The following is a 19014-nucleotide window of genomic DNA, read 5'->3' as shown; positions in this document are numbered from 1 at the left end:
GGAAATGCTTGGGGCTTTTTTTGTTGGAAAATGGGTAAAAAATGCAGGAAAAACCTGAAACTCTGCATGGCAATGAATGAATAGCAATATTTCTCAACAAAATGACAAATGCAAATGTGCAACATTATACTTTACTCACTGTATTAGTTTTTTCACACATTTTTGAGTGCTTATGAGAGAGTGCTAGATACACATAACATTAACTTGGCCATGTAGTTTTCCAGCACTGACTTGCTTTGCAGGTACTGACTACCTAGCTTCACTTTTAACTCTGCCCTTCTGACATTGCTGTAAACTATAACCCCTCTCAGCTGCCTGTGTGTATAACTTCTTAATCCGCTTTGCTTGCTGCAACTGGGCCTCATTCTTTTTAGGTCGAGCCTAGACCTTGCTTGCACGGTCTCTTTGAGACATGTTGTATATACATTGTGGGCATACAGCCTGCCCATTGATTTTCATTTGATTCTTCGAGTGTCATTTCAAATGGTTTGCTTTCAAGTGGTTAATCTTCCCTTTAAGTCCCTCCTTCTCGTTTGCTGCTCCCTCCCACGGAGCATGGCACTATTACTTGTAGCCTTTCGCTGTTGTGCATTTAGGCTTGTTTCTGCTCACACTTTTTTCTTTTGTTTCTGCATGTGTTTCAGGAAGGTATCTTTCTCTTCGCACAGCTGCTTCTCCTATCTTTCAATTTTGAGCGTGCAAATGATTGCTCTGAGCTCTGTTACTCCGTTTCTGTAAACAGGGCTATACATCTTGTTCTTATTATATCACAAATTTTGCTGCTCCAACAGTGCTTAATTTGAGCCGTGGTTTCTTCTGCTCATCACTGGCACTTAATTGTCAACACCGATGCTTGGGACAGTCTGTCACTAGGTGGCATTGTCTAGCTAATTTAGAGATGACCACATCAACAGTTAATTATGAATTCAATCTACATTAAAAATGACTATTACCTGTTCATTTTGCCCTCCTTTCGCAGCTCTCTCGGAAGTATGAGAAAGCTTCTGTCCTAATGTAAACAACTGACTTTATTTGCATGTTTCTTCTGTTCTAGAGATTCATATGAAGACATGTATACAGTATTTTAGGATATCATGAGAGGAGAAACTGCACGTTGTTTAGCTATACGTACTCATAGCAGATCGGTGTGTATTGAGTATGTTGGGTAGTAAGAACTCTATGTTTGTAGTAAATTGCAGAACAGAGCAGAAAATAATGTTTTTTTTGTCTCTGGTTACAGGCTTGGAGGGGTCCTTTTTTCATTTCACTCATCCATCTTGAACTGCCTCCTCCCTCAGTTGAAAAGCCCTCGGCTGGCTGTCCGCAAGAGAACCATCATTGCCTTGGGCCACCTGGTTCTGACTTGCAATGGGAACATCTTTGCAGAGCTCATGGACCACCTCATAGCTGAGCTGAAGAGGAATGAGTCTACCTCGGTCACCAGAACATACATCCAGTGCGTGGCTAGCATCAACCGGCAAGCTGGACACCGAATTGGTAAAATGTTTGCGGGCTGCTCTTTGCTCTCCATGTCTGTTTACTAATACTGCTCCTCTTTCTCATGATAGAGCCTTCAAAACTACAGAAACCTGTCTTATTATGTATATCTTTATCTTGCATATTTTTGATCTCACAGGACTCTTCTCATGTCTAGGTTCACAGGCCTCTGTCTTCTCATGACCTCTTTATCTCTTAGGTTTCCTCAGCATCCTTATGGCTCTTACCAGACAAGGCTTCCCTTCACATTGTGGATGTCTTGTCTGCTATCTCCCTGTGTCTCCGTTCACAAGGCCCACCATCTCCTTTTATTTTCTTTCCCATGCTTTCAGTCATTAGCCATGGCTATCATATCTTTCATGACTCCTTTAGCTCCCAGAATGCTCCATTCCCTTCATGGATTTTTAGCTCAACTCCCTAACCTGAAGCTTCCATATTATATAGCACATGGATCTTCTCTCACTTTTTAGTTGTCACATCTCAATGTTTCCCTTCTCCTGTCAGGGTTCCACTTTTTTTCTTAATGACTTGTAGTTCTCACACTTCCACTCCTGACTTTTAATTTACAGTCTTCCCTCTGCTCCTTTTTTTATCGTTCAGTTTACAGGATCTTCAACTTTGTGGCTTGTTGTAGTTGTCATGCTCCCACTTCTCATGATTTTCGTATTTCACAGGGCTCCTTCTTTTACTTTTGCTTCACTTTAGTTCACATGGCTCTCCATCCTTCTTGGGGCTTCATTTGTTTCACTACTTCAGTGATCTTTCCTTCTACTATTCACATCAGAAGGCTCTTTCATATGCGCCCACTTTCTTTGACACACGTTTCCCATCTTGATGTCGCTTCATTAGCTCACAGGACCTCTTCCCTCAGCCTCATTTCATTGTTGAGCTCGCTGGTGTCACCCTTTTGTCCTTTGTCTACGTTTGCTCCTGAGGCTTTCCATCCACCTCATTGCATCTTTGACATTCAGCTTTCTTCCTTCTCTTTACGTGGTTATTTAGCTCAGATGATTCCAGATTCTCATTGTGATTTTACTTCGCTTACATAGCTCTAGTTGCGGCTTACTTAACTGATACATCTCCTTCTCATGGCTTCATTAGCTCACGTTGCTCTCATAAATCTTTGTGGGGCTATGCAGCCCACATTGGCTGTTTATTTTCCTTGTGGCTTTATTTGCTCGCACATTTCTGCAAAATCAAGAAGCTTATGCCACGCCTTCCCCGTTTATTTTGCTTAGATGACATTCCTATTTTGTGGCATTTTTCACACACAAAGCACTACCTTATTCCCATTGTTTAATATGCCGCTCGAACTTAATTTAGGTTACATGGTCTCCACATCTTTCTTGTTGTCTTGATTGCCCGGAGAGCACTTCTCTCTCCTTTGGGCCTTATTTACTCTGCAAAGTTCTTGTTTCCCCTTTGTAGTTTTGTATAGTTTAAAGAGCATCCTTTGAGTTTGGAGTGGTACTTGCAGGACCATCGTTTCTTGTTAAGGACTTTGTTTAACTTGCAGGACTATGCCTTCTTGTCTGCTGCTTTATAAAGCTTGCATGGTTCTTTCATGTTTAGCTGTGATTTTAATGTGCAGGTGCCTGTTTCACATCTGTGATTGTGTTTAATTGCATTGTTCTCCCTTTATAGTTTTATTTATCTTGTAGGGCACTCCATTCTTGTTATTCAGATTCTTTAGTTTTCAGGGCTCTCCTTTCATGTGTGCCATAGTGCTCTTCTTTCTTTTCTGTGGTAGTGTTTAAGTTGTTGTTCCCTTTTACTTAAGTGGATTTTTAGGTTATAATTCTGCCTCCACCTCTGTCTTTATTATTGGAGTTCCCAAGATAGAGCATCCTTCGGGGTTTTTGTCCTGAGTAGTATAATTTCTAAATCTAAACCCACAGAAGCATTTGGAGGGTGCAGAAAAGGAAATAAACTGGAGAGGAAACTTGAATCATTTTTGGTACATGCTTTTGAGTCACACAGGTTTACTGCCACCTTAAGGAATTGAGTTCTAGGATGCCTCCTAGAAGGGCGAGTTTTAGGATCTTGCATCTGCAGGAAACCATTCGGGCTACTAGTTGGGTGGAGCCAATGAATTATGGGACACATCATCACCAACCCAGGATTGTTACTCAGAAGGAAAAAATAGAACTTAGAGAGCAGACATTTAGTATGAATTTTATTTTAGATGACCATAAAGCAGTGATGTTTTGTGTCTTAGAAATCTTCTGACGGACTCATACAAACAACACATACCTCAGACATTTGCTCATTCAAATAAAATGTTTTATCACTCCTGGGCTTTGGGCTCTTTAGGTCACTGCCTGTTAGTTTGGGAGCAGTAACAGACCTTTTTCTGCCTCTGTCCACTTCCTCTTGCATTCTCAAACAACCGTTCTTGCTCTTTCTTTCTGTGTTTTTCTCTATGCTGGGCAGGTGATCACCTGGAGAAGATGATTCCACTCATAGTGAAATACTGTAATGTGGAGGACGATGAGCTTCGGGAGTACTGCTTCCAGGCATTCGAGGCTTTCATAAGGAGGTGTGTGTGTGTGGCTGTGTGTTTGTATTTGTGTGTTTATGTATCTGTGCACGTGTGTGTGTTTGGTCCACTGTGCTTTGCTGGATCGGCCACCGAGAGGTAATGCCATTAACATACATTATAAGGGTACACTATGACCCTCCCCACATCTCCCCAATAGATATATCTTTGCTCTCATTTACTCTTACACATTGGTTGCAGTGTGTTACACAAAAAAAACACATTAAATTCCCTCGATTTATATATTCAATTATGTATTCCTAAGAACTTTTTCTTGCCCCAATGATGTAATTTAATGGATACAGTTGAGCTGCATTGTCCTATTCAGAGCAAAAGTTTAGATATTTCTGGGGAGCAGCGGTAGCTCAAAGAGTTGTTGTCGGAATGCAGTGTGTCCCCAGAGTACACGCTGTTAACATCGTTTTTGTGCAGTGTAATAGTAGAGTAAATTACATTGCTTATAATGTATGGATGTAGATCAGGCACATTGACTGGACCACCAGTTTGTTCTGTTTTCAAGATGCCCTAAGGAAATCTCACCTCATATCTCTACGGTGACGTCTTTGTGCCTGAGGTTTATCGCCTACGATCCAAACTACAACTATGACAGTGAGGATGATGAAGAGGCGGAGGCAATGGAAACTGATGAAGGAGAGGATGAAGATCAAGGTAACAGCCACTGCTGAGTCATTGTTGAGTGTAGAAGATAAAGATCAGAAATCAGTTATTATTCTTTAAACTTTCGTGTCCTTCTTTTGGGCTCCAGTGTGCCTTCTACTGATTTTGAATAGATTGATGATAGCACTTGTTGCTTGTTACCCGTCGGCACTTTTGCGATACTGCCACATGCTTCTCTTGCAGTAAATGAGTGAGTACATACAGCAAAAAATGTTGCTTGTAAGTCCTAGTGAATTCCTGTCTTCTTTAATCATGGCTGCAAGTTGGTTGTACTTCTACTGACTGATACCAAGATATTTATTTTCTCCACAGGATATCAAAATAGTGGAAAATAACTCCAGGCTAGGAAGCAATATTTTTTTTAATTACTATGTTTCAAATCTTTTTGCTGAGATCATTAGCATAAGAACATTAATAAGCATTAAAACTTGTAACAAGTACGTCACATTCCTATATGTCTAATCGCATTTTCATTCAGGCACTGCTCTCCACCGCATTCTTACATTGTGAGAGGTGAGCTGTAGTTTACAGAAGTCTGGTATGCCTCAGTGATAACGTTAGGACCCCTTGAAAGATACCTCCCACGCACCTGAGATAGGAATTTCAACTCTGACCTTGGTATCTTTTTTTCATACTGTACACAATCCCCATCATATTTTCTCTTTTTTAGTATCAGCCATTGTCCCATTTCGAACATCTTCTAGATTTGTCATGATGCTGCTGGTGCCTTGTGTAGCTTAACGATTCTCTCCAGGTTAGTGCCTGTTTGATTAATGCTTGGCTGTCTGTGTTATGATAATTCTTGTGGATCAACATGGAAATATGTGGGGTTCCAGTATTCAGCTCTTTTGGAACCACTACTCTGCGTCTCTCTCCAGAGGTTTCTGTTCTTCACCTAGACAATTGATAACATGACTCCATGAAAGTATTTAGAATCAAATTTTAATTGTTGCCTGACCGTGCAGCTCTGTTCGCTTCACCTGTAAGGTCTAGGCCTGTGTTTCAGGCAAGAAGAGCATCCTTCAGTTGTTATGGAGTCCATAATGGCCCTATTGTACTAAACTAAAAGGATAACCTGTTTTTCAGCCACATTTTGTTTAACATTTGCTTGTGTACAAAACCATTAAAAACATATAGTTTATAGAAATACATAAAGTTGATCAAAACAGACGAAACACGCCATTCCCCACCATTATCTGTCTTATCAGATGAAGATGTCCGGCCCTACAAATTTTGTCCCAGGCAATCGAGTTCAGATATCTAGGCCCAGTTTATTTTTTACAAACATTTCACTTACGTCAGTAGAGCCCTGCTATGACTTCCTCTCCTAGAGGAGGAAGTTGCCACATGGTGATGCGTGTGCCCTTTTGAATCCAGTATTTGAAGTGCCACTTGTCCCCTTTATCCTTTCACATGGTTTCCTCAGTGGACCATAATGTCCCTCAAACAGGTTGCAGAGCACTGGAATACACCAGAGTTAAGAACGCACTGGTTCACTGCCTTAACTTTCCCACCTTCAGCATCAGCTGCTTGCTAAAATTTCTCTCCCAGAGCATATTGACTATGGCCTGAAAAGGGCACCCAAGGCCCCCCAAAAAACAGAAATTGAGAAAAATACCTGCTGCTCCATATGCCCAATAGACTAGTGTCTTCCTTCCTCTGCAGGGAGACAGAAGTAGCAGGATTGTTTGCAAGCAGTGTTGAAAGCTGGTGAGCTATGTCCTACAGTTCAAGTCTTCAGGATTTTAATAACTAGATGGAAGTGGTGGCGACATTTGTTGGGGGTTCTTTTGCAGCATGTGCTGCACATTTTGCTGCCTGTCAGTTGTATCATGACGTCCAACGTGGATTACTCGGAAGGCTGCATCAATAGGCCAGATTTGATCGGCAAATACCTTGTATGCAGGCTATGCCAAAGAGCCTATAAATGTAACGCTACACCTTCCTTTCGTGACAAATGGGTGGTCTCCGTATTTCTCAACCACTCCTCAATAAACATTTGTTTAGACATTGGATACCATGCTTTACAAGAACTTGACTGACTTACCTTGATGGATACCGCTTACCACCTATTCCTCACCTTATGAATTATCTTCCAGGCTTCAGAATGGTCTGGAAAGCTTTTTCCCCAACAGAAAGTCTCCAGCGCCTCAAGGTTGCGTAATGCTGCTCCAGCCGTAGCTGCGCTTCCGGACAGCAGAGTATATTAGGCACCAACAGGGGCCCTGTGGTCAATTTCTGTTCTCCTCACCTCATTGGCACAGGTCCCGGAGCTCCCATTCTCTCACTGATGACATTTCTCAGCATTAGACAGCCATGAGTTCAGATGTCTCCTCCAAATCGTTCAAGTGTCAGGTTTTATCGCAAATGCTTTGGAGTGACATGAGAACTGCATGCAGAGTTTTGGGTAGGAGTATGGTGCTACAGTCTGTTATTCTTGTGCTTCTAGGCACTTGAAGGCCTTCAGGGTGTGAGAGGTCAAATTGTTCTCGGATATGGCCATTAGGCAATCTCTGAAAAGCTCTACCCACCAAAAACCACACAGTGTGCCATTGAAAGTAGTCGTCCTCTTCATTGAGGACAAGTTCCTGGAATCGTTCATTGTCTAGATGCTGTTTTTTGATGCTGAACTCTTCCTCGCCATTGGAGAAGATCCCGGCGCTGAAACGAAGGATCCTCAAGTTTCCAAGTTCATCAGTCAAACCCTCACATTCCAAGGCCTTCCTGTTTATTATGCTGGAGTTGTGTACTATAGATTCTGAACCCCTGAGGTGCCACTCATGGAGTATCACGTTTCTGTGGCTTGTGACTCTTGCGACTGCCACCCCATTGTGTTGCAATGATGACCCTCGATGGGCTCCCATGGTGAAAAAAAGTCGTAGCCTGTCATGGTGTGTTCGGTCAAAGTGTTCCTTGGTGACACAGACGTTGCTCATGGAGTATACTACGATGACCCTCTCGATACCATCAACGTCAGAAAACATGTCCATGTGTTGAAGTAAAAAGTTAAAGCAAACTTTAAAGATGATTTTAAAGAGTCTCTTGGCAGAGCATCTCTATTGGGCTCAGAGATGGACCTGGATGGAATAGATTTCCAGCTCTAACAATAGTACCTCATAAAGATTATGGCTATACGGAGGATGGTGATTATTCGGATGCTGAGAACCTCCTTCCCAATCATAATACAGCTCCTGGTTTATATCTGGACTTACAAAATGCCAGTGGCCTGGACTGTTCACTGGAAGTTTCCTTATTTACAACTGTGGTGTGAAAAGCACCTGAAGTTTTGTAATGGCCCTTGTTCTCGGATCAGATGAAGTATAATCTTTTGACTGAGATCTTACAGTCGTTGTCCTCAGTGGCGGAGCCCATGATTCCAATCAGTGAGGCCCTCTTGGATCCTGTCATGGCTGCATGGAAGAAATATGTTTCATTCCCAGCAGTTTACAGACCACCAGGTGCCATAGGCCTGCTCCAGGTGACCCCTCTTTTTTCCCTATCATCAGAGAGTCCGGTTGTCGAAATGTCCTCCTCAAAGCAGATCCTGAGTGCCTTCTCCACGACACCTCCCGACAGAGTTCCAGAAGCTTGGCTCTATGGCGATAAATGTATTTGCCTCAGGCAGCATGCCCCTCAACATTGCTAATGCGACTTACCTCCTGGGATGAAATGTTTATGCCTTGTGAGAATTGGCAAAACTTGCAGTGATCAGATCGCCAGACCACATGGAAAATCCATTTACAGACCTTGTCAGTGATATATTAGATGTATCCAAACAGATCTAGATGTGTGGCCTGGACTTTACGAACACTGTGGCCTGATATATGTGCATGTGTCATGCTGTGCCACCATGCTTGGACGTGTTCCAACAGCTTCTCAGAAGCTACACATATGGACATGCCCTTCGATGATGAGCAGTTTTCCAGGAAAAAGCCAAATCTTCCCTTCAGCACATGCTGTGCCTTACATCCCCTGAGCACTAATCCCACCAACAAAATAGAAAGTTCATTTGCTACTCCAAGGCAGTACAGCATTGCAAGGGGCTTTGATATTCAGAAAATGTTTAACTACAAGGTATTATTTTTTTTTTTACCATCAATAGCCTTTTCGAGTTGTGTTTTCACCTGAAGCTCTCTATACTTTTAAAGTAAATTACAGTGTTTGCTGTTGGGACAAAAGTTCTCTGCATGACTTTGTAAAGCTGTGATGCCCTTCCCCGTTTGTTTTTCTGGCTTACCCTGTGTTTTGCATTCACTGGCCTCAACAGTCATGCAAACCCACTGAAGATGATGCTTCATGTAATTGGTAATTTTTGTTGACATTGGAGCTGTGCTCTGATGTCAGGTGAATTACCAGACTGTACCCCCATTCTGAATGTGGTTGGACCCAACTACCGCCCCATTAGTCTTATTGACGTCTTCCAGAAATTAATGGCCCGCATTCTTCTATCAAGGTTGCAGTGTTGGATGGACGACCAACACATCCTGACCTCCCTACAAGCGGGTTTTCGTGCCAAAGTTTCCACCATCGACCAACTGTTTAGATTACAGATGGTATTCTGGAAGACGGTGACTTTGGGGGCCGGCAGTTTGTATTTGATCTTTGTTGATCTTCGATCTGCATTTGACCTGGTCCAGAGGGAGAAGCTATGGGCCATTTTGTTGGAGATGGGTGTTCCAGCCTATTTGTGCCAATTATTTAAACGTCTACATCAGGGCACTTTTGCAAGAGTGACGTACGGGAGGAATGGGGAGCTTTCGGCCGCCTTTCCGGTGGAAAAGGGAGTGAGGCAGGGGTGCGTGTTGGCCCCCACGCTCTTCTCGCTTTTTCTTAATTGGTTGATCAAACATCTTTGGGACGCGCGGGACTTAGACTCTCCCAGCTTGGCAGCCCGAAAGATACCAGCCCTGATGTTTGCTGACGATACCCTTCTGCTATCAAAATCTTCAACGGGTATTCAGCGAACATTGGAGGCTTTCTGCTCCTTTTGCAGACTAAGAAACCTGGAGATCAACCTGTCCAAAACCAAATTTATGGTCTTTAACTCTAAATTGCCCAACTGTCCCCTTCCCCACATGGATGGCACGGTCCTTGAAAGAGTCTCTACTTTTGAATATTTAGGGGTAACACTGAATGACAAGATGGAATGGGGGACCCATATAGCCAAGGCAAATATGAAGCTGGCCCAAGCAGCGGGAGGTATTCTTAAGGTACATAATGAGTGCACATCCAAAATTGTGGGACCTCCAGTAGAAATCTATAAAGCACAAGCAAGAGGTGGGGCGCTCTACGGTGTAGAGCTATGGGGCCACGCCAATGCCTCCTCGCTTTCTATTTCTGAGAATAGTTTCATCAGGCGTCTGCTGAGACTCCCACAGAGCACACCGCTGATCCCGCTACGCCTTGACTTGGGTCTGGTCCCCATACATGAAGTTATCCCTAACCGTCCTCTATTGTACTGGAGGAGACTCTGGTCCACACCTGAACTTAGTCACCTATTGACGCTAAGGGGTGTGGGAAAAATTGCCTGGCCTTGGGGAAGGGAGATCTGTGGCTCGCCCCCGCACTCTCCTCTGCTACGACTCCCAAGAGGGCGCTGGTCAAAGCACTCAACTATTTCCGATTGGAACAGATGGCATTAAGACCATCGTTGGGCAGGTTGTCTAGCAGCTTCCTCGAAGTCAAGAACAGGTACCAATTTGAGAAACTCTTGGACGACATTCAGCCCCCACTGGCGAATAAATTGTATGTCCAATTCAGACATGGATCTCTCCCAGTGAGGGCAGTAACAAACAAGTGGTCAATGGCTCATTATGCATCTAGCCTATGTCCGGGGTGTGAACACGCCGAAGAGACAGATCTGCACGTTCTGCTCTTCTGCCCCTCATACTCCACGGCTAGAGCCAAATGGATCCTACAGTTATGCAAGTCCAGGGGCTTCAGGGATTACAGGGTTGTGTTTAGATTGCTGAAATATGACTCTACCCCGTTGACTGTGTTTGCGACCTCCAGATACTTGTTTGCTATGTGGTGCTCTAGACGAGCCAAACTTAAGGAGAAAGCTGCTTTAACTGTCTAACTGTCAGTACCCCTCTGCATTTACTAGGGAATTTTAATACCACTCTGAGTGGCCTGTTTTTATCTGTTTTTATTATTTTAAATACTATTTATTGTTCTAGGTGTATTGTTTAATCATGTGCACTTTATATTGCTGCTCACTGGTGATCAATTGGTTGTCTTATGTAATTATGTATCCTTCGCTTTTATGGTTTTTAACCGATAATAAAGCTTTTTTTGACTGACTGACTGACTGAATGTGGTTGGATACTGCCTCCTCAGTCCAGTTTACATAATAACTGGTGGTTGGGGCAGCATGATTAAAGTCCAGGGGCACATTCCTTATTACCAGCATCCTTCTGTGGAGACAATTTTACTATCCCCCCTAGTAATGATTGGTCCAGTCTCATAAGCTGTCTACTTTGCCTTCACTTAGTGATGCCCATCCCAGACATCCGAGCCTGCCCATGGCCCATTGATGCACACCTCTCTGAAATGTATTGTAACTTGTGGGTAAGCAGTGTTCGAGGCATATGAGCTGTAGATCATATGCTTTAGCATAGATCGCCATTTGGTGTTGCACTTTGTTTTTGTTCGAAGAAGTCTTTGCAGTCACGAGGTAGGTGACTCCTCCTTTCAGTGATAGTGCGCATGGGCATCGACTCAATCCCCAGATTGTTTTTTTTCCGCCATCGGGTTCCGATGTGTATTGCTGCATTCCGGTTCGGTATCGTTTCAAACCCCGTCGACCTGATTCCTCTACCCTCGACGATATTGTATTTTGATCGCGGTTTCCCATTCCACGTGTATCGTTCAAACTGAGAAAACCCTCAATCGGGATCTTCGGGGCGGGCTGTCGGGCCTACTCGTGCCGACCACGCCAGCAGTCAATGGAACTGACTCCATTCAATTTATGTCCCGGGTGTCATGCTAAGTTTCCACGCACCGACCTGCACGAGGTTTGCAACTTCTGCTTATCCCCGGTACACAAAGAAAATTACTGTGAAGCGTGTCGATCATTCCGATCGAAGAAGACCATTCGTGATCGTCAGGCTCGGCGCCACGAGATGCAACGCGGCAGCAGCTCCGTAACAGACATCTTCAACAAAGATCCAGACTCCCACTGCCCAGATCTCGAAGCAGAGGAAGAAGAACTGGTCTTCATGTCCGAAGCTGATTCCGACATGGAAGAAGAAATGGACGTCACTCCGGGTCAACATACTGTGAGTACTGATCCCCTTGTATCCAGTCACCCAAAATCTAAGGCTCCGTTATCACCTTCGCCCTCGGGCTCAGGTCGACACCATGAATTGTTTCAGATGCCCCGCCCTCCAGCTCGGGTATGAAATAGAAATACAAGCCTTCGGGCTCGAGCCAAACCCATTCCGGTGCCGAACCAACACCCTCGGCACCCAAACACAAACCCAAGACTTTGCCAGTCTCCACAACACCGGCACCGAAGACACCTTTGACACCGAAGCCCTCGGAGTCGAAATCATCCAAACAAAAAAACCCAGAGCCGAAAGCCTCCAAAGACAAAGCCTCAGAGCCGAAACCCTCCAAACCTAAGGCCTCGAAGCCGAAATCAACACCTAAAAGCTCGGAGCCAAAACCCTCCGCGCCGAAAAATTTGGAGCCGAAACCTGATACTCCCAAAGGTTTAGAGCCCAAACAAGCTAAAACCAAGCACTCAGACTCCAAACACTCGGCTCCAAAAGACTCTCAGCCAAAATCTTCCACGACTAAATCACCCCTGCCTAAAGAACCTCCACCCGAAGACCTCTCTTCGGATCCCACACTAAAGAGACTAAGCTTTGTCCCTAAAACTGGACACCTCCAGGCCATTCTTCCTAAAAAAACGGAAGCTGGATCTCACAGAGGATCATTCTATACCTCTAAAGAAAAAGGACATAGGTACTAACCCTTCTCCCCCTTACGTGACTCCATCCCCTCCACCTAATCCAAATCTGATCATTACACCATCAAATTCGCCACCACCTCTACTATCACCTGACCAACAGGATGAAGAGTATGGGGATGAGGATGAAGAACATGATGTGCTAGTAGATCAGGATATACCACATGACACTGATCCTTGGGAGAATTATGATAGGAAGCCAGATCAAGATAACGACCCCGACCTGTATCCCTCTAGACCCTCCCCACCTGATGACAACATGGGCTACGTCCAGCTTATCAATAGGGCATTACAATACCATGGCGTGGAGCTTCATTCAGACCCTCTAGAAGAGGATTTTCTACTTGAGACATTAACACACTCTCAAAGGTCTACTCATACTTTGCCAATGCTTAAGGGCAAGCTAAAACATGCAGATGAGGTATTTAAAGACCCAGTCAGATCAAGAATACTTACACCTAGAGTAGACAAGAAATACAAAGCCGCTCCTACAGACCACATATATATAAAAGGTCAATTACCCTTAGATTCTCTGGTAGTGTCAAACGCCCGCAAGAGAGCTAACTCCCAGACCACAGGCGACGCCCCTCCTCCTGACAAGGAGTCAAAACTAATTGATGCCTCAGGCAAAAGAGTGGCTCTCAAGCTTCTAACCACTGGCGTATTGCCAACGCTCAGGCACTGCTAGCACGTTACGATAGGGCTCACTACGAAGAGTTGGAAAACCTCATGCAACACTTGCCAGATGAATATAAAAGTAAGGCCAATTACCTCATTCAGGAAGGTAAGCTCATTATCAACACTTCTATTAAATGGGCACTAGATGCGGCAGAGACAGCATCCCGTGCCATCAACACTAGCATACTGTTACGCAGACACGCTTGGCTTCGAATCTTCGGATTCAAGCAGGAGGTACAATCTTCCATACTTAGTCAGCCTTTCGATAAACAACATCTTTGCAGGCCAGATGTCGACACGTCCCTGGAAACGATGAAAAAGATACTGAAACTGCAAAGTCCATTGGGGCTCTACAATTGACTTCCACCAGAGGCTCCTTACGCTGCTCCTTTTATAGGGGTGGCTCAAAAGCACTGTCCACAGATAATCCCTCCTCCTCTTATAAGGGCCAATCCCCCTCTTCCAGGGGATATTTTCGAGGAAACTACAGAGGCAATAATAATCAGTTAAGAGGCAGAGGTAACTCCACCCGCACTTCCCCTGCCAACAAACAGTGACTTCTCTCCACTACTCCTGACCATTCCACTCCTGTCGGGGGACGTCTCTCACAGTTCCTAACTGTCTGGAATTGAATCACCCCCAACAAGTGGGTGAGACAAATTATCCAGTATGGTTACTGCCTGGAACTTACCAGCACTCCCCCAAATATTCTTCCAAAACAACGTGTAATGTCGCCAGAACATCTCACTCTTTTGAAACAAGACGTTCTTTCTCTGTTACAAAAACATGCGATAGAACCAGTCCCATTGCATCATCAAAGGACCTGGGTATATTTTTTAATTCTAAAAAAGGACGACTCTCCCAGGCCTATACTAGACCTCGGACAACTAAATCTGTACGTTCAATCAGATCACTTCCACATGGTCACCCTCCAACAGGTGCTCCCATTGCTTCAGCAAGGCGACTTTCTATCCACCCTGGATTTAAAGGACGCCTACTTCCATATTCCCATTCACTCAGATCACAGAAAATATCTAAGGTTCGTGGTGGACTGACACCACTATCAATTCAAAGTTCTCCCCTTCGGGGTAACTACAGCACCCAGAGTCTTCACCAAGTGCCTTGCAGTAGTCACAGCTCATTTAAGAAGACAACACGTTCACGTCTCCCCATACCTGGACGACTAGCTAATAAAAGCCAGATCACAACACAGCTGCGTACACCACACCCACAAAACTGTTCACCTGCTTTGCAACTTGGGATTCACTGTAAATCTCAAAGTCTTACCTCCAGCCATCCAACACGCAAGCGTATCTAAGAGCTACAATAGATACTTGCAAAGCTCTAGCATATCTCAACCCAGTCAGGATACGCAACATGCAAATTCCAATATCACAGTTTCTGCCTCAACACTCACTACCAGCAAGAGTGTTCATGCAGTTGATAGGAATGATGGCTTCTTGCATTCTAATCGTCCGTTATGCAAGACTACAAATGCGTCCCCTACAGGAATGCTTAGCATGTCAGTGAAACCAGGCTCAAGATCAGTTAACAGATCTGGTGTTGGTGGACGGCCGCACCCATCGCTCTCTGCAGTGGTGAAACATACAAAACATTTCCAAGGGGCGGCCATTCGTCGACCCGGTTCCACAGGTAGTGCTAACAGCAGATGCATTCCTCACTGGCTGGGGAGCACATCTTCAAAAACATACCATTCAGGACATGTGGCTCTTACAACAAAAACAACTCCACATAAACCACCAAGAACTACTAGCAATTTTTCTGGCATTGAATGCATTTCACGTACATCTAGTAGGCAAAGCTGTCTTAGTTCGTACAGACAACATGACAGCAATGTACTACATACAAAAACAGGGGGGACACACACTCTACAGCTTTCACACCTAGCTCAAAGCATATGGAGATAGGCTATACCTCAAAAGATATATCTCCTTGCAGAACCCCTCCCAGGAGTAAACAATCAGATCGCAGATTCACGAATGGGAACTACATCCTCAAGTTCTCCTCCCATTCTTTCAGATGAGGGGCTATCCAGAGATAGATCTGTTTGCCACACACCTCAACACAAAATGCCCAAACTTTGCGTCCAGGTATCCACAACCATTGTCCAAAGGCAATGCGCTATGGATGAATTGGGCAGGGAAATTTGCTTACGCTTTTCCACCTCTCCCGCTAATTCCATTAGTGGTTTGGAAGCTCAAGCAACACTCCCTCACAATGATCCTAGTTGCTCCCACATGGGCTTGACAACCCTGGTACACAACCCTATTGGAACTATCAGTAGTTCCTCATCAAAAACTACACCTCTCCCCCAAGCTTCGTACTCAGAACCATGGAGAGATAAGACATTCAGATCCCAATCAACTCAACCTTACGATCTGGCAACTGAAATCATAGAGTTTGGATACCTTAATCTCCCGCCAGACTGCAAGAACGTCATTAAAGAGGCTAGACGTCCTACCATTAGAGCGTGCTACGCAGCAAAGTGGAAACGATTTGTAATTTACTGTACAAACAATCAAATCATTCCACTAGATGTTTCAATCCAAAACATAATTTGCTATCTGTTACACCTATAGCGTTGTAGCTTAGCATATACATCTATATGATGCTTACCTATAAAACAGACAACACTTGTCTTTGTTTCGAGTGCCCGCTATCAAAGCCTTTATGGAAGGACTCAAAAGAATCATTCCTCCTAGACTTCCACCTTCTCCAGTGTGGAATCTTAACATAGTCCGCACAAGACTCATGGGCCCACCATTTGAACCTCTGCACAAATGTGAATTACAATCTCTCACTTGGAAAGTAGCCTTCCTTATAGCCATCACATCTCTTAGAAGAGTTGGTGAGCTCCAGGCAATATCAATACAAGAACCATTTTTACAAATTCATCAAAACAAAGTGGTTCTTAGGACTAATCCAAAACTCTTACCCAAAGTCGTTTCTGCCTTTCATCTCAACCAGTCTGTTGAGTTACCCGTGTTTTTCCCTGAACTAGACTCAGTTGCAGAACGTGCTCTTCACATATTAGATGTAAAGAGAGCAATACTATATTACATTGAAAGAACTAAATCTTTTAGGAAAACTAAACAACTCTTTGTTGCTTTCTCACCACCGCATAAAGGCAATCCCTTATCAAAAGCAGGTATTGCACGGTGGATAGTTAAGTGCATACAAATATGCTACATTAAAGCTAAACGCACATTAACAATTCCCCCTAGGGTGCACTCTACACGCAAGCTAGGGGCTTCTATGGCATTCTTAGGGAACATACCCTTAGATGACATCTGCAAAGCTGCAACATGGGCTACACCACACACATTCACAAAGCACTATTGTGTAGATGTGTTAGCAAAACAAGCTAGTGTGGGCCAGGCTGTTTTAAGAAAACTATTTCAAACCACTGCAACAAATACAGGTTAGCCACCGCTTGGGAGATAACTGCTGAATAGTCTATGCTAAAGCATGTGATATAAAGCTCATATGCCTCGAAATAAAAATGCTACTTACCCAGTATGCATCTGTTCTTGGTATATAGCGCTGTAGAGCCATATGCACCCACCCACCTCCCCAGGTACCTTTATCTGTTGCAGTATCATCTTACTTAGATACATTATACATGGACATCTCTTTATACTCTTACTAACTCCATCATCACCTGCACGGCAAACAATCTGGGGATGGAGTCGATGCCCATGTACACTATCACCGAAAGGAGGGGTCACCTTCACCTACCTCGTGACTGCAAAGACGTCTTCGAACAAAAACAAAGTTCAAACATCCGGACCCAACACCAGATGGCGATTTATGCTTAAGCATATGACTCTACAGCTCTATATGCCAAGAACAGATGCATACTGGGTACGTAGCATTTTCCTTTCATTCCATGCCCCTATTCCAGTTTGTTTCTCCTGCTCTGGGTGAAATTCACCAGTCCCTCTATTGCTGTGTCATGGTGATCTCCCAGGGCAACTGGAGCAAATGCATGGCTCTGTTCCAGAGGCTAAAACACATCAGACCTTGATCACTGAGGACTGGTCTGACCAATAAGGACCGGTCTGACGGTGGACTCGGAAGCGTGCAATATGTGGTCAGTAACAGGGACAGGTGCTCCTTCAGCACTGAAGGAGCACACAGAACATCAGAATGTTGCAGATTCCCATTGGCTCTGGAATCCCATCTTGATCAGATAGTGATATAAGTACTAGACTCTCGATCAGCTCTTGGTTTATCTCTATTGTCTTGTCACTGAAAAGGCATACATGTAATTGCACTAAACCATCTCCCTCCAGACTGAGCTAGGGGTACAACATTATAACCACAACATACTACAAAAGCAAGTAAGTGTTACATTTCTGTTGAGAGCGCTTACCAGAGGTATTTGATTGTTCAGGAGAAGGTAATGTGCTCCTTTCACAATTAGGTAGCATGTTGTTGGACGTTCCGCTCGGCACACAATTAAGAACCATCACCTTTGAGATTGTAATGGTGTTTCAGTGCTTTCAGTCATCTGGAGAGGTGGTTTACGAGCTATGCTGAGCATCTGATGAGAAAGGTTATAGCGAGATCAACGCTAGCTAGAGGATGTCAAACTTGGGTTATTTCGTGATACAGACCAACACCATGAGTCTCTTTAAAACGGACCTGGACAGTGTTTTTGTTTTTTTTAAAAACATCTTTTTATTGGCATTTATATATATTACATGAATACATCCAATAGAATTATAGTATCAGTACAAGAGGAGCACCTCTTTCTATGCAAATATTTCGTTTTCAGCGAGCTACAACAGCCATCTTCAATGAGAACAAGGGACTTCTAACTTCATCCGGTCTATTGCCCACATTGAGTGTTGCCCCAGACAGGCTTCTCATCGTACTATACAGTTTCACTGATGTAATCTCTCTCTGCAGTCTTAACATCAATAAGGGAGTGATCAGGCACATATACATCACTGCTTGGCATAGTTGTGTGTATGTCCATTGAATTCAGTCTTGCTCTATTATGCAACATACATTCAATGCGACGAGAATGAATAAGCCATTGACCAGAAAAAGAAAACAAAGAAACAAAAATAAAAGAAAAAGAACAAAACTAAAAGTAAGGAAAATCTCATATCCATAATAACCTACAATAAACATACTACAACACCTAAATACATACTGCCAGGGGTCTGTCTGATGCGAAAGTCTTAATAGGCTACAGATCTATGCTATCTTAGGGTGGGGGAGCATCGGAGGGAGGATGGGGGGAAGGGAGCAAGGAAGCATGTACAATTGTTTCTCCCTATTCCTCAGAGTCTGTCAAGTCAGTTGGCGACTTTTGGTCTGATATATGTCTGGTTCTGCTAACGGTTTGCAACGGTCAGTGATCCTATCTTCTTTAATCAACGCCTGTTCCTCAGCCCTAATTCAGAAAGAGACATCCGCCTCTCAGGTAACCACCAGTGGTGAGTGTTGCGACTTCCAACTAAGTGCTATCCTCCTCTTGACCAAAAGAAGAGCTAGATCTGTGAATCTATGCTCTATTCTTTGAGATTTGGGCCTCGGAAAGAGACCCAGAAGACAAACCCCCGGTGTGCATGGCAAGTCGCGAGACAACACTCTATTGACAGAGCCCACTATC

General features: G+C 44.0%; 1 protein-coding gene across 2 annotated transcripts in view; it reads left to right on the top strand.

Moving 5' to 3' along the window:
- Positions 1–19014, top strand: part of LOC146797449 (cullin-associated NEDD8-dissociated protein 1-like) — a 276655-nt gene that overhangs the window by 88919 nt on the left and 168722 nt on the right. For both annotated transcript variants that reach the window (XM_085624473.1, XM_085624472.1), the window contains exons 5-7: positions 1241–1497; positions 3931–4036; positions 4557–4705. In XM_085624473.1, coding sequence (XP_085480599.1) covers positions 1241–1497; positions 3931–4036; positions 4557–4705 — 512 coding nt within the window. The remainder of the gene's footprint in view (positions 1–1240; positions 1498–3930; positions 4037–4556; positions 4706–19014) is intronic.

The sequence above is a fragment of the Triturus cristatus genome, chromosome 9, assembly GCF_964204655.1.
Source record: "Triturus cristatus chromosome 9, aTriCri1.1, whole genome shotgun sequence".
Lineage (NCBI taxonomy): Eukaryota > Metazoa > Chordata > Amphibia > Caudata > Salamandridae > Triturus > Triturus cristatus.
Note: the sequence above shows the minus strand (reverse complement) of the source record. Positions and strands in the feature narration are given on the sequence as shown.